The 13256-nt window shown below is 46.6% G+C and overlaps 1 protein-coding gene across 3 annotated transcripts in view; it reads left to right on the forward strand.

Moving 5' to 3' along the window:
• Positions 1-1142: 1142 nt before the first annotated feature.
• LOC137333952 (scm-like with four MBT domains protein 1) overlaps positions 1143-13256 on the forward strand; it is a 103651-nt gene continuing 91537 nt past the window's right edge. The window contains exons 1-3 of one of the 3 annotated variants that reach the window (XM_067998303.1): positions 1143-1503; positions 4956-5050; positions 5837-6077. In XM_067998303.1, the coding sequence (XP_067854404.1) occupies positions 1482-1503; positions 4956-5050; positions 5837-6077 (358 nt within the window). In that variant the 5' untranslated portion in view covers positions 1143-1481. The remainder of the gene's footprint in view (positions 1504-4955; positions 5051-5836; positions 6078-13256) is intronic. The other 2 variants (XM_067998304.1, XM_067998305.1) reach the window with 2 other exon arrangements.

Consider the following 13256-nt stretch of genomic DNA (forward strand, 5'->3'; position numbering starts at 1 on the left):
ACATCGCAAGGAACTGTACATGAAAGGAGAAGATAAAAATAGAAATAAAGGGGGATTGGGAAAGTGGGGGTTGCAGGCAGGGGGTCGGTCGGGGGCGGAGTTGGGAAGGTGGGGGTCTGGGGGGAGACGTTGGGAAGGGGGGGATCCGGAGGGGATGTTGAGGGTCCGGGGGGGGGGATGTTGAGGGTCCGGGGGGGGGGGATGTTGAGGGTCCGGGGGGGGGGGATGTTGAGGGTCCGGGGGGGGGGGATGTTGAGGGTCCGGGGGGGGGGGATGTTGAGGGTCCGGGGGGGGGGGATGTTGAGGGTCCGGGGGGGGGGGGATGTTGAGGGTTCGGGGGGGGGGATGTTGAGGGTCCGGGGGGGGGGGGGGATGTTGAGGGTCCGGGGGGGGGGGGGGATGTTGAGGGTCCGGGGGGGGGGGGGGATGTTGAGGGTCCGGGGGGGGGGGGGATGTTGAGGGTCCGGGGGGGGGGGGGATGTTGAGGGTCCGGGGGGGGGGGGATGTTGAGGGTCCGGGGGGGGGGGGGATGTTGAGGGTCCGGGGGGGGATGTTGAGGGTCCGGGAGGGGGGGATGTTGAGGGTCCGGGAGGGGGGGATGTTGAGGGTCCGGGAGGGGGGGATGTTGAGGGTCCGGGAGGGGGGGATGTTGAGGGTCCGGGAGGGGGGGATGTTGAGGGTCCGGGGGGGGGGATGTTGAGGGTCCGGGGGGGGGGGGAATGTTGGGGGTCCGGGGGGGGGGGATGTTGGGGGTCCGGGGGGGGAATGTTGGGGGTCCGGGGGGGATGTTGGGGGTCCGGGGGGGGGGGAAATGTTGGGGGTCCGGGGGGGGGGAGCGTTAGGAAGGTAGGTGTCCAGGGGAGGGGGGGTGGTTGGGAAGGTTGGAATCAGGGAAGGGTCGGTGGGAGGTCGGGGAAAGGTTGGGAAGGTGGGGATCGCGGGGGGAAGTTGGGGGTCGTGGGGGGTGTTGGGGATCGCGGGGAAGGGGAGGGTGGGGGTCGCGGGGAAGGGGAGGGTGGGGGTCGCGGGGAAGGGGAGGGTGGGGGTCGCGGGGAAGGGGAGGGTGGGGGTCGCGGGTCGCCTCCCCCCGGGCCGATCCTCCTCTCCCGACCCCCGCGGGGGCAGTGCCGCGATTGCAGGGACTGGGCCTGTCTGGCACCGGCCACAGGCTCCTTCCGCCCCTTTGGTGCGGGTCCCTGGATCGGGGATCGGGGCCTGCGGCCTCGGGCAGTTTCCCGGAGGCGGGTCCGGGTCCGGGTCCCGGGCCTCACTCCGCGTCTGCACCCGGAGCGGGGGGTCAGGAGCTGATTTGTCCTCATTCCCCCCTGACCCCTGACCCTCGACCCCTGCGCAGCTTTTACTGAACCCAATATTCGAGCTCATTTCCCCGCATCGAGCGCCCGGTCCCGGTCCCGGCTCCAACTCCAACCCGAGGCCGCAGCGAGACCCCCCGTCTGTCAGCAACAAATATCGGTTGTGCGATGGCAGTGAGCGGCGATCCAGGTAGGAGTTGCCCCGCTGGGGAAGGTTGGTGTTGAGGCGGGGGCCTGACCGGCGCTTCAAATATCCCAGCGGAGGTCATCAAATTAAACCTCTCAATTTAAAGCCGTGTTTGAGCAGCATTTTAATGTTTGGCTCCGCTCCACACCGGGAGACAGACTCGCGACCAGTCCGAACAGCTGGAGACTCCCGGCTGGACACTGAGGGAGATCCGTTCCTGACAGCGAATAGTTCAGCAGATTTCCGCCACTTTCGCTCCGTTCAGGACGGTCCAGGCGGACAGGACATTCCGAGAATCTCCTCAACTGATCCCACGCATTTGATGAGTTTAAATTAAAAAAACTGAATCGATTTTTTTTCTGGATTAAAGAGAGGGAGACAAAAATCTGTTATTTTTAGATTTAAAAAAAAATTAGGAACATTTTATAAATATGGTAAACCCAAAACTAGCTTTAGTCAAAATAGAGAATCTGGGCTTCATCAGGAGGCATCTAAGGAAGTTTTACTGCAATTCTACAGAGCAAGTGGTCAGACCAGGAATATTGTGTTCACTTCTGGGCATCCCTCCTTGCGAAGGATTTACTGGCCTTGCAGAAAATGCAGCAAAGATTGTTCAGGAGATAGCTGGGATGAAGGCAGACTCTCTATGATGAGAGACAGTATTCTTGGGTTATATTCCTTGGATTTATACCCCAGAGGGGCAAGAACTCTACTTGCCAAAAAAAAAACAGCCATGGACAACTAAAGAGGTAAGGGACAGTATAAGACTTAAGGAAAGGGCAAACAAAAAGGCAAAAAATGGCACAGATCCTGGCGAATGGGAAGGATACAAAGATCAACAAAGGGTCACAAAACAGATAGTAAGAGCTACAAAAAGAGAGTATGAAAAGAAACTCTCAAGGGATATCAAAACCAATACGAAGAACTTTTATAGTTATATTAGGAAAAAGAGGGTGGTCAGGAGCAGTGTTGGCCCCTTAAAAACTGAAAATGGGGATATTGTCATTGACAATGGGGAAATGGCGGACATGTTGAACAATTACTTTGCGTCAGTATTTACAGTAGAAAAAGAGGATAGCATGCCGGAAATCCCAAAAAAACTAATATTGTATCAGGGACAGGGACTCGATAAAATTAATATAAGTAAAGCAACAGTAATGAAGAAAATAATAGCACTAAAGAGTGACAAATCCCCAGGACCAGATGGTTTCCATCCCAGGGTTTTAAAGGAAGTAGGTGAGCACATTGCAGATGCCCTAACTATAATCTTTCAAAGTTCTCTAGATTCAGGAACTGTCCCTCTAGATTGGAAAATTGCATATGTCACTCTGCTTTTTAAGAAAGGAGAGAGAAGGAAACCAGGGATTGAGAGACCAGTTAGCCTAACATCTGTTGTGGGGAAAATGCTGGAGTCTATAATTAAGGATAGGGTGACTGAACACCTTGAGAATGTTCAGTTAATCAGGGAGAGCCAGCATGGATTTGTGAAAGGTAGGTCATGCCTGACAAACCTGATTGAATTTTTTGAAGAGGTGACTAAAGTAGTGGACAGGGGAATGTCAATGGATGTTATTTATATGGACTCCCAAAAGGCTTTTGATAAGGTCCCACATAAGAGACTGTTAGCTAAGATAGAAGCCCATGGAATCGAGGGAAAAGTACAGACTTGGTTAGGAAATTGGCTGAGCGAAAGGCGACAGAGTAGGGATAGTGGGTAGGTACTCACATTGGCAGGATGTGACTAGTGGAGTCCCGCAGGGATCTGTCTTGGGGCCTCAATTATTCACAATATTTATTAACGACTTAGATGAAGGCATAGAAAGTCTCATATCTAAGTTTGCCGATGACACAAAGATTGGTGGCATTGTAAGCAGTGTAGATGAAAACATAAAATTACAAAGCGATATTGATAGATTAGGTGAATGGGCAAAACTGTGGCAAATGGAATTCAATGTAGACAAATGTGAGGTCATCCACTTTGGATCAAAGAAGGATAGAACAGGGTACTTTCTAAATGGTAAAAAGTTAAAAACAGTGGATGTCCAAAGGGACTTAGGGGTTCAGGTACATAGATCATTGAAGTGTCATGAACAGATGCAGAAAATAATCAAGAAGGCTAATGGAATGCTGGCCTTTATATCTGGAGGACTAGAGTACAAGGGGGCAGATGTTATGCTGCAGCTATACAAAACCCTGGTTAGACCGCACCTGGAGTACTGTGAGCAGTTCTGGGCACCGCACCTTCGGAAGGACATATTGGCCTTGGAGGGAGTGCAGCGTAGGTTTACTAGAATGATACCCGGACTTCAAGGGTTAAGTTATGAGGAGAGATTACACAAATTGGGGTTGTATTCTCTAGAGTTTCGAAGGTTAAGGGGTGATCTGATTGAAGTTTATAAGATATTAAGGGGAACAGATAGGGTGGATAGAGAGAAACTATTTCCGCTGGTTGGGGATTTTAGGAGTAGGGGGCACAGTCTAAAAATTAGAGCCAGACCTTTCAGGAGTGAGATTAGAAAACATTTCTACACACAAAGGGTTGTCGAAGTTTGGAACTCTCTTCCGCAAACAGCAATTGATTCTAGCTCAATTGCTAAATTTAAATCTGAGATAGATAGCTTTTTGTCAACCAAAGGTATTAAGGGATATGGGCCAAAGGCAGGTATATGGAGTTAGATCACAGATCAGCCATGATCTTATCAAATGGCGGAGCAGGCACGAGGGGCTGAATGGCCTACTCCTGTTCCTATGTTCCCATGTTCCCATGTTCCTATGATATAAGGATGTTAATGGGTGATTTATAATGAAGGGAATTAATAGGGTTGATAGCAGAATCCAGAACAAGGGGAAATCATCTTATCATTAGAAGGAAGCCAGTTAAAAACAAACCAGGAAAAAGATCTTCACACAAGAGTTGTGAGAATGGGGAACACACTGCTCCAGGAAGCTGTTGATACAGAACCAATTAAAATGGAGATAGATATCTAGGAAGGAAGGGTGTGGATAAAGGGCAGGGAATGTTGCTTTGGACAGAGCAGCACTGGCTAACAAGTGATGGACTCGGTTTGATAGGCTGAATGCTCCTTCTGTTCCTGCTCCTATAAAATGGGAGTGAGATTGAAGCACTTGTTGCAGAAGTTACGTTGCCTTGTTGTCGCTGACACCACTATCACAAATAAACTGGGTTACAAGACGCACCTGGTGCCAGCAGCTGATGGTGCAGAAACTGAATCTAATCGTTTGAGTAGATCTCTCCCTCGTGTTGTTGTCAGTTGAATTGTGGTGAAGTGAAGCTTGCTGCACCTGCTGATGAGTTGATCTGAGCATTGTCTTGTGGAGTTCCAGGGTCAATCCAACGATGAATAAAGGATGTAAAAGTAAACCCTGGCTGTTAAAGGGTTAAAAAGACTGGCTCAGTTCAGTTCGGATCCTGATGGATTCACTTCTTTCTGCAGATGGTGGCTCCAGATTGGATGAAGCACAATTCAACTGGGATGAGTATTTGGAAGAAACGGGAGCAGCAGCGGCTCCCCCTGGGTCCTTCAAACATGTGAGTCCCAAACATTCTGCTCCTATCCACCAGCAATCACCCACACAGGCAGGTCGGGCACCGGCTGTAATCCGGATTGATGAGCTGGTTGGGGAGTGAGATGGACACTGGTTGTAATCCAGTTTGATGATGTGATTGGGGAGTGAGATGGACACTGGTTGTTTTTTGATGAGCTGGTTGGGGAGTGAGTTAGATACTGGTTGTAATCCGGTTTGATGAGCTGGTTGGGGAGTGAGTTAGATACTGGTTGTAATCCGGTTTGAGAGCTGGTTGGGAAATGAGACGAACACTGGTTGTAATCCGGATTGATGAGCTGGTTGGGGAGTGAGATGGACACTGGTTGTAATCCGGTTTGATGAGCTGGTTGGGGGAGTGAGTTAGATACCGGTTGTAATCTGGTTTGATGAGCTGGTTGGGGAGTGAGATGGACACCGGTTGTAATCCGGATTGATGAGCTGGTTGGGGAGTGAGATGGACACCGGTTGTAATCCGGATTGATGAGCTGGTTGGGGAGTGAGATGGACACCGGTTGTAATCCGGATTGATGAGCTGGTTGGGGAATGAGACGAACACTGGTTGTAATCTGGTTTGATGAGCTGGTTGGGGAGTGAGATGGACACCGGTTGTAATCCGGTTTGATGAGCTGGTTGGGGAATGAGACGAACACTGGTTGTAATCCGGATTGATGAGCTGGTTGGGGAGTGAGTCTGGGTGATGTGATGTGTGACTGAGGTATGATTCGGAGATTGATCAGATTAGTTACAACTGAGTCTCTCTGTATTCTAGGTGGATACGAGTCTGAGGAATGGTTTTGCTCCGGGGATGAAGCTGGAGATTGCAAACAAGATGGGTGCTGATTGTTACTGGGTGGCGACCATCATTACGACGTGTGGCCAGCTCCTGCTCCTGCGATATGATGGGTTCGGGGAAGATCGCAAAGCTGATTTCTGGTGTGATGTCATGACTGCAGAACTGCACCCGATTGGCTGGAGTTCACAGAATAATAAAAAGTTGCAGCCTCCTGAAGGTGAATTCATAATAGTTTCCTAAAAAAAAGTCTTATCTCTAACAAACGTCAGTTGCTCTCTATATAACCTCTATTTGTTTTATGTAGTTCTCATGCTACCTCTTTGACCAAGCTTTTGGTCACCTGTCCTAATATCGCCTTATGTGGATCGGAGTCATATTTTGTTTGATAATCGCTCCTGTCAAGCACCTTGGGACGTTTTACTGAGTTAAAGGTGCTATATAAATGCAAGTTGTTGTTGAAGGGGAGTCGAGACCAGGTGTAGTTTTTAGATGAAGCGGGGTCAGAGGGCACAGGATAATTGGAGCAGGGTGTGCAAACGTAATTCATTCCCCATTTTAAAGTCCTACATTCTGTCCATGTTTTTATGTTACATTTACAAAATTCGTAGGTCTACAATTATAATGGGAATGGCCTATGTAAACATGTGATGCTGTAATTATACCTTGGTGCCAGTAGCAGCACTGCAGCACCACAGAAGGGAAGACCAGCTCATCTAATCTAGAACACTGTGGGTAAGGTGCAACTAGTTTAGAACAAAGTGCATTTAATCCAGAACACCATGAGTACAGTGCCCCTAATCTAGAACACATAGGTAAGGTACATCTTAGAATCATAGAAGGGTTACAGCATGGAAGGAGGCCATTCGGCCCATCAAGTCTGTGCCAGCTCTATGCAGGAGCAATCCAGCTAGTCCCACTCCCCCGCCCTTTCCCCATAGTCCTGTATTTTTTTTCCTTTCAAGTACTTATCCAGTTCCCTTTTGAAGGCCATGATTGAATCTGCCTCCACCACCTTCTTCTTCTTTGGCAGTCCTTCAGGGTCGAGGATGACTTGCTTCTACTCTGGGAGAGTGGGTTCTGCGGTGGCTGAATAGTCCAATCCTGGAGCCGCAGACTCTGCCACAGGTGGGGCAGGTAGTGTTTAATAAGGTGGGTGGGAGAGACGCTCTGGATTCTGTGCGCTCTTTCCGCTGCTTACACTTGGCCTCCGTGTGCTCCACTCGGTGACGCTTGAGGTGATTGGTGCCTTCGCAGATGCTTCTTCTCCAGTTTGGGCGTTCCAGGGCAAGCGATTCCCACATGTCGGTGGGGATGTTGCATTTTTTAGGGAGGCTTTGAGAGTGTCCTTATAGTGTTTCCTCTGCCCTCCTAGTGATCGCCTGCCATTGCGGAGCTCAGAGTAGAGCACTTGTTTAGGGAATCTTGTATTGGGCATGCGGACAATGTGGCCTGCCCATCGCAGCTGATTGAGCGTGACCAGTGCCTCGATACTGGGGATATTAGCCTGGGAGAGAACGCTCACGTTGGTGTGCCCATCCTGCCAGTGGATTTGCAGGATTTTGCGGAGGCAATGTTGGTGGTATCTCTCCAGGGATTTGAGGTGTCTGCTGTACATTGTCCATGTTTCTGATGTGTACAGGAGGGCGGGGACCACAGCTGCTCTGTAGACCATGAGCTTGGTGCTGGATTTGAGGTCTGGTCTTCGAACACTCTGTTCCTCAGGCGTCCGAAGGCTACACTGGCGCATTGGAGTCAATGTTGAATTTCATCGTCGATGTTTGCTCGCGCCGAGAGGAGGCTCCCGAGGTATGGGAAATGATCCACACTGTCCAGAGGCTCACCGTGGATCTTGATGGTCGGGGGGCAGTGTTGTGTGGCAGGAGCGGGCTGGTAAAGGACCTTTGTTTTCCAGATGTTTAGCCTGAGGCCCATTCTCCACCACCCCCTCGGGCAGTGCATTCCAGATCCTAACCACTCACTGTAAAAAAGGTTTTCCAAATGGAACCTTTGGTTCTTTTGCCAATCACCTTAAATCTATGCCCTTTGATCCTTGACCCTTCCGCCAATGGGAACAGTTTCTCTCTGTCTACTCTGTCTAGACCCTTCATGATTTTGAATACCTCTATCAAATCTCCTCTCAACCTTCTCTGTTCCAAGGAGAACAACCCCAGCTTCTCCAGTCTATCCACGTAGCTAAGGTCCCTCATCCCTGGAATCATTCTAGTAAATCTAATCCAGGACATAGTGGGTAAGATGCATCTCAGCTAGAACACTGTGGGTACAGCACATCTTATCTAGAACACTGTGTGTAAGGTGCATCTAATTTAGAATATTGTAGGTAAAGTGCATCTCCTTTCGAACGTCGTGGGCAAGGTGTGAACCCACCTTAACAAATTCTCAATTATAACAAAACTGTTTGAAATGTCCCGATTTGAATCCAGTGGGGGTAATCTTCATTTCCTCCACTTGATTTCAATGGAACGAACATCTGGCAAGTTCTATAAGAGGCGGGCAATCTGCCCCATCAGGTTACAGAAGAATACCCACAGTGTAACTGGACAGAATCACATATAATGAACTGACTAAACAAGATCTGCCTTGGTTCCAATCAAAAGATATTTAAACAGCGGCTTGCATTTATATGATGTCTTTAACATAAAGAATATCCCAAGGCTCTTCACAAATAGAAATAGAAGACAAACTGACTTTGACTTGAAGGCGTGCAAATTGCTTGAGTTAGGAATCTAAGGGCCTTTATACCTTTTTGAAATCAACTTTGATTGATGGACCTGTAGCCAAAAGCTTCTTGAACCTGGGATAACTACAACAAGCTTTCACTAGTTCTTTACCTCAGCTCATGCAGTCCATTTGCACCTGTAGTTAACCGCAGTGAGCAGAACTTGGAGTACAAGGTCTGCGCTTCATCAAAGGACTGTTAATTTATCAGAAAGTGGTTTTAAAATTACTGGTGATTAATTGAGCATTTATTACTATTTTCATCTGCTGATTTATTTTGTTTCTGTGTAATTTTCTTTTACAAGAAATTTATCTAGAATTGCAACCCTGCTGTATTCCCATTGTGCCACCTAGCCGTTTTTCATCAGTCCAGTGCCCTAGCTTCAAATGCCCTTCTTGGAAACCGTTCCATTCTATTGTCAATAACCTTCTGTGTAAAGAAATACTTCCTGCCAACCATCTGAAACTTGCCCATAACCTTACTGAACCTGACCCGCTTTCTCCTGCAGCCCTGCTGTATCTGAAAGTAATGTTCTTTGTTCACTTTCTCTGTCCTACTTAGTATCTTAAACCCTATAAAGTCCCTAGAGCCCCAGCTTATTGAGTCTTTGTTCATTTCTCTGGGGGGAAAACACAGGGGAACTACCTCATTGCTACTCTCAATGATGCCTCTGGAGCATGGGTGGTTTACTCATGTCTCATAACCTGAACTGTACACAATACTCTGGGTATAGTCAGATCAGGACAAATGTGCAGCTTCAGCGTCTATTTGGGTATCAGAACTGCTAACACCAATTATTCTGAAACAAGGGTGCAATAGATGCAACTCCCTCATGGTGTTTTTAAAAAACAAAAAGGAAATGCTGTGCATCCAGACATACAAACTCAACCCCGCATGCAGCAAAGCCCAGCTGATATTGAATATTCACAGTAACATAATATTTCTATCATTAGAATTTACTGCACAGCAGGAAGCTATTTAGCATATGAGGCCTGTGTTGGTGTTAGCCATACAACGGGAACTGCATATTCTAATCCCATGTCTCTGTGTACATTTATATTCTTCCTTTTCAAATACTTCTCCAATTCCTTTTAAAGTATTATTATAGTCTCTGCCTCAATAGAGGTGGATCAAGGGGGCATAGTCTCAGGATAAGGGGTCGGCCATTTAAGATGAGGAAAACTTCTTCACTCGGAGGGTTGTAAATCTTTGGAATTCACTACCAGAGGGCTGTGGATGCTGAGTCGTTGAATATATTCAAGACTGAGATCGATAGATTTTTGGACTCTAGGGGAATCAAGGGATATGGGGATCAGGCAGGAAAGTGGAGTTGAGGTCAAAGATCAGCCATGACCTTATTGAATGGCAGAGCAGGCTCGTGGGGCCGAATGGCCTATGCCTACTCCTATTTCTTATGTAATAGCTATTTATGGTAAAGCATTCCATGATCTAATAACCCTGGGAGAAGAATTCTTCTATCTTCTCCATTCATTCTTCCAGTGATATCCTGAGTCTGTGTCCCTTGTTACTGATTTGCCAATCAGTGGAAACAGTCTTTCATTATCACCTCCTCAAAGTTTTTCAGAATTTTGAAGAGCTCGGTTAGACCCTCCTTAGCCTTCTCAGTTTCAGTAAAAAATGTCCCAATTTTTCAAGCCCTTCAACTATTGTCTCCTTCCTCATATCATTTGAGTGGATCTTCATTGCATCCCTTCTATGGCTCCAGTATATTTCTTATAATTGTACCCAGGGCAATATCCTGAATTCAGTTTTGGCCTAACTAATGTCTAATTCAAATTCAATATCACTTCATATCTTTTATATTCAATGATCCTATGTATAAATCCCAGAATTCCATTTGCATTTTAATGACTTTTTAAACCTGAACTCTCACTGTTTAAAGATCTAGATATCTGCACCCTATGTCTCTCTCCTCCTCCACTGGGAATATACTTCCTTTTATTTCTTCTTCTGCTCAAAATATTCTACTTCACACTTACCTGCATTGATCAGCATCTGCCACCCATTTGCCCACTCCAGGTAACCTGCCTGTGTCCTCCTGCAGTCTCTTACATTCTTCCTCATAGTTCGTCATGCCCCCTAATTTAGTATTATCAGCAAACTGATGCTGTTGATTTCTCTTTCCTCTGGCATTTTTGTTGCTTCACAAGTACTGTTGCCATCTGCCCTCAACCCCTTAGTGCTGAGTAACTCCCACACTGTCAGTAATGCTCCATCTTGTCATCACCATTCAACTCTCCCTGTTCGAATACCTTCAGTGAGGTTTCTGTCCTATCCACAGTATCAGAACTGTACTTGTAAAAGTCACAAATGACACCGTGCCTGACTGCAATGTGTTATTCCCACCTTGTCCTCATCGACCTCTCCTCAGCCTTTGACATGGTCACTCACGCCATCTCCTCCTGCACTGACTTTGGGGACGGTCCAACTCTGTGGTGCCAGTTGAACCCATCAAGCGATTTAAGCTGGAAAAACTTCAGGCTTATCCATGACTTGATATCAGGCACCCAGCCAGAGAGCACAGCACCTGTGATGGAGTTGAGGGTGGTGACCCAGTGGAACAGCTTTTTACAAACTGTTTTCATTGAGCTGCGAGTCTGTCTATTTAAGAACCTTTTTGACATCAACAACTTTCCTTAATTACTTAAAAAAGAAAGAGCTTCTTCTATGAATTTTATTTAATTGCAATTAAACTGCAGAATAGGATGTCTTTCCTAGGACATAAGAAATAGGAGCAGGAATAGCCCATACGTTCCCTCAAGCCTGCTCCCCACTTCAATAAGATCATGGCTGATCTTCGACCTCAACTCCATTTTCCCGCCCGTTCCCCGTATCCCTTGATTCCCTTAGAGTCCAAAAATCTATCGATCTCAGTCTTGAAAATACTGAACGACTCAGCATCCACAGCCCTCTGGGGTAGAGAATTCCAAAGATTCACAACCCTCTGAGTGAAGAAATTTCTCCTCAATGTCCAACCCCTTATTCTGAGACAATGACCTCTAGTTCTGGACTCTCCCGCCAGAGGAAACAGCATCTACTCTGTCAAGCCCTCTCAGAATCTTTTATGTTTCAATAAGATCACCTCTCTTCTAAACTCGAGAGTAAAGGCCCATTCTACTCAATCTCTCCTCATAGGACAACCCTCTCATCCCAGGAATCAATTTAGTGAACCTTCATTGCACCGCCTCTAAGGCAAGTATATCCTTCGTTAGATAAGGAGACCCAAACTGTACTCAGTTATCCATGTGAGGTCTCACCAAAGCCCTGTACGATTGTAGTAAGACTTCCTTACTCTTGTACTCCAGCCCCCTTCCAGCAAAGGCCAACATACTATTTGCCTTCCTGATTGATTGCTATACTTGCGTGTTAACTTTGTGTATTGTGTACAAGGACATCCAAATCCCCCCGCATACTAACATTTAATAGTTTCTCAACATTTAAAAAATATTCTGTTTTTCTATTCTTCCGACCAAAGTGAATAACCTCACATTTACATACATTCTATTCCATCTGCCACCTTCTTGCCCACTCACTTAACCTGTCCATGTCCCTTTGCGGACTCTTTGTGTCCTCCTCACAGCTTACTTTCCCACCTTCCTTTGTATCATGAGCAAACCTGGATCATTACACTCTGTCCCTTTTTCTAAGTCATTAATATAGATTGTAAATAGCTGAGGCCCAAGCACTGATCCTTGCGGCACCCCACTAGTTACAGCCTGCCAACTTGAAAATGACCCGTTTATCCCCACTCTCTGTTTTCTGTCCATTAACCAATCCTCTATCCAAGCTAATATATTACCCCCAATCCCATGAGCCCCTATCTTGTGTAACAATCTTTTGTGTGGTACCTTGTCGAATGCCTTTTGAAAATCCAAATACACTACATCCACTGGATTCCCTTTACATACTCTGTTAGTTACATCCTCAAAAAACTCTAATAGATTTGTCAAACATGATTTCCCTTTCATAAAACCATGCTGACTCTGCCTGATCATATTATGATTTTCTAAGTGCCCCTTTACCATGTCCTTAATAATGGATTCCAGCATTTTCTCAACTACTGATGTCAGGCTAACTGGCCTGTAGCTCCCTGTTTTCTCTCTCCCTCCTTTCTTGAATAGCGGGGTTACATTTGCCACCTTCCAATCCACGGGGAATGTTTTAGAATTTTGGAAGATCACAACCAATGCATCCACTATCTCTGCAGCCACCTCTTTTAGAACCCTCGGATGTAGGTCATCAGGTCCAGGGGATTTGTCAGCTTTTAGTCCCATTAATTTCTCCAGTACTTTTACTTTACTAATATTAATTACTTCAAGTTCCTCACTCTCATTAGACCCTTGGTTCCCTGCTATTTCTGTGTCTTTTACTGTGAAGACAGATACAAAATATTTGTTTAACGTCTTTGCCATTTCCTTATTCCCCATTATAATTTCTCCTGACTCAGCGTCTAAGGGACCAACATTTACTTTCGCTACTCTCTTCCTTTTTACACACTTGTAGAAGCTCTTACAATCTGTTTTTATATTTCTTGTTAGTTTACTCTCTATTTTCTCCCTCTTTATCAATTTTTTGGTCATCCTTTGCTGGTTTTTAAAACTCTCCCAATCCTCAGGCTTACTACTCTTGGCAATATTT

Source organism: Heptranchias perlo, chromosome 17, assembly GCF_035084215.1.
Source record: "Heptranchias perlo isolate sHepPer1 chromosome 17, sHepPer1.hap1, whole genome shotgun sequence".
Taxonomy (NCBI): Eukaryota; Metazoa; Chordata; class Chondrichthyes; order Hexanchiformes; family Hexanchidae; genus Heptranchias; species Heptranchias perlo.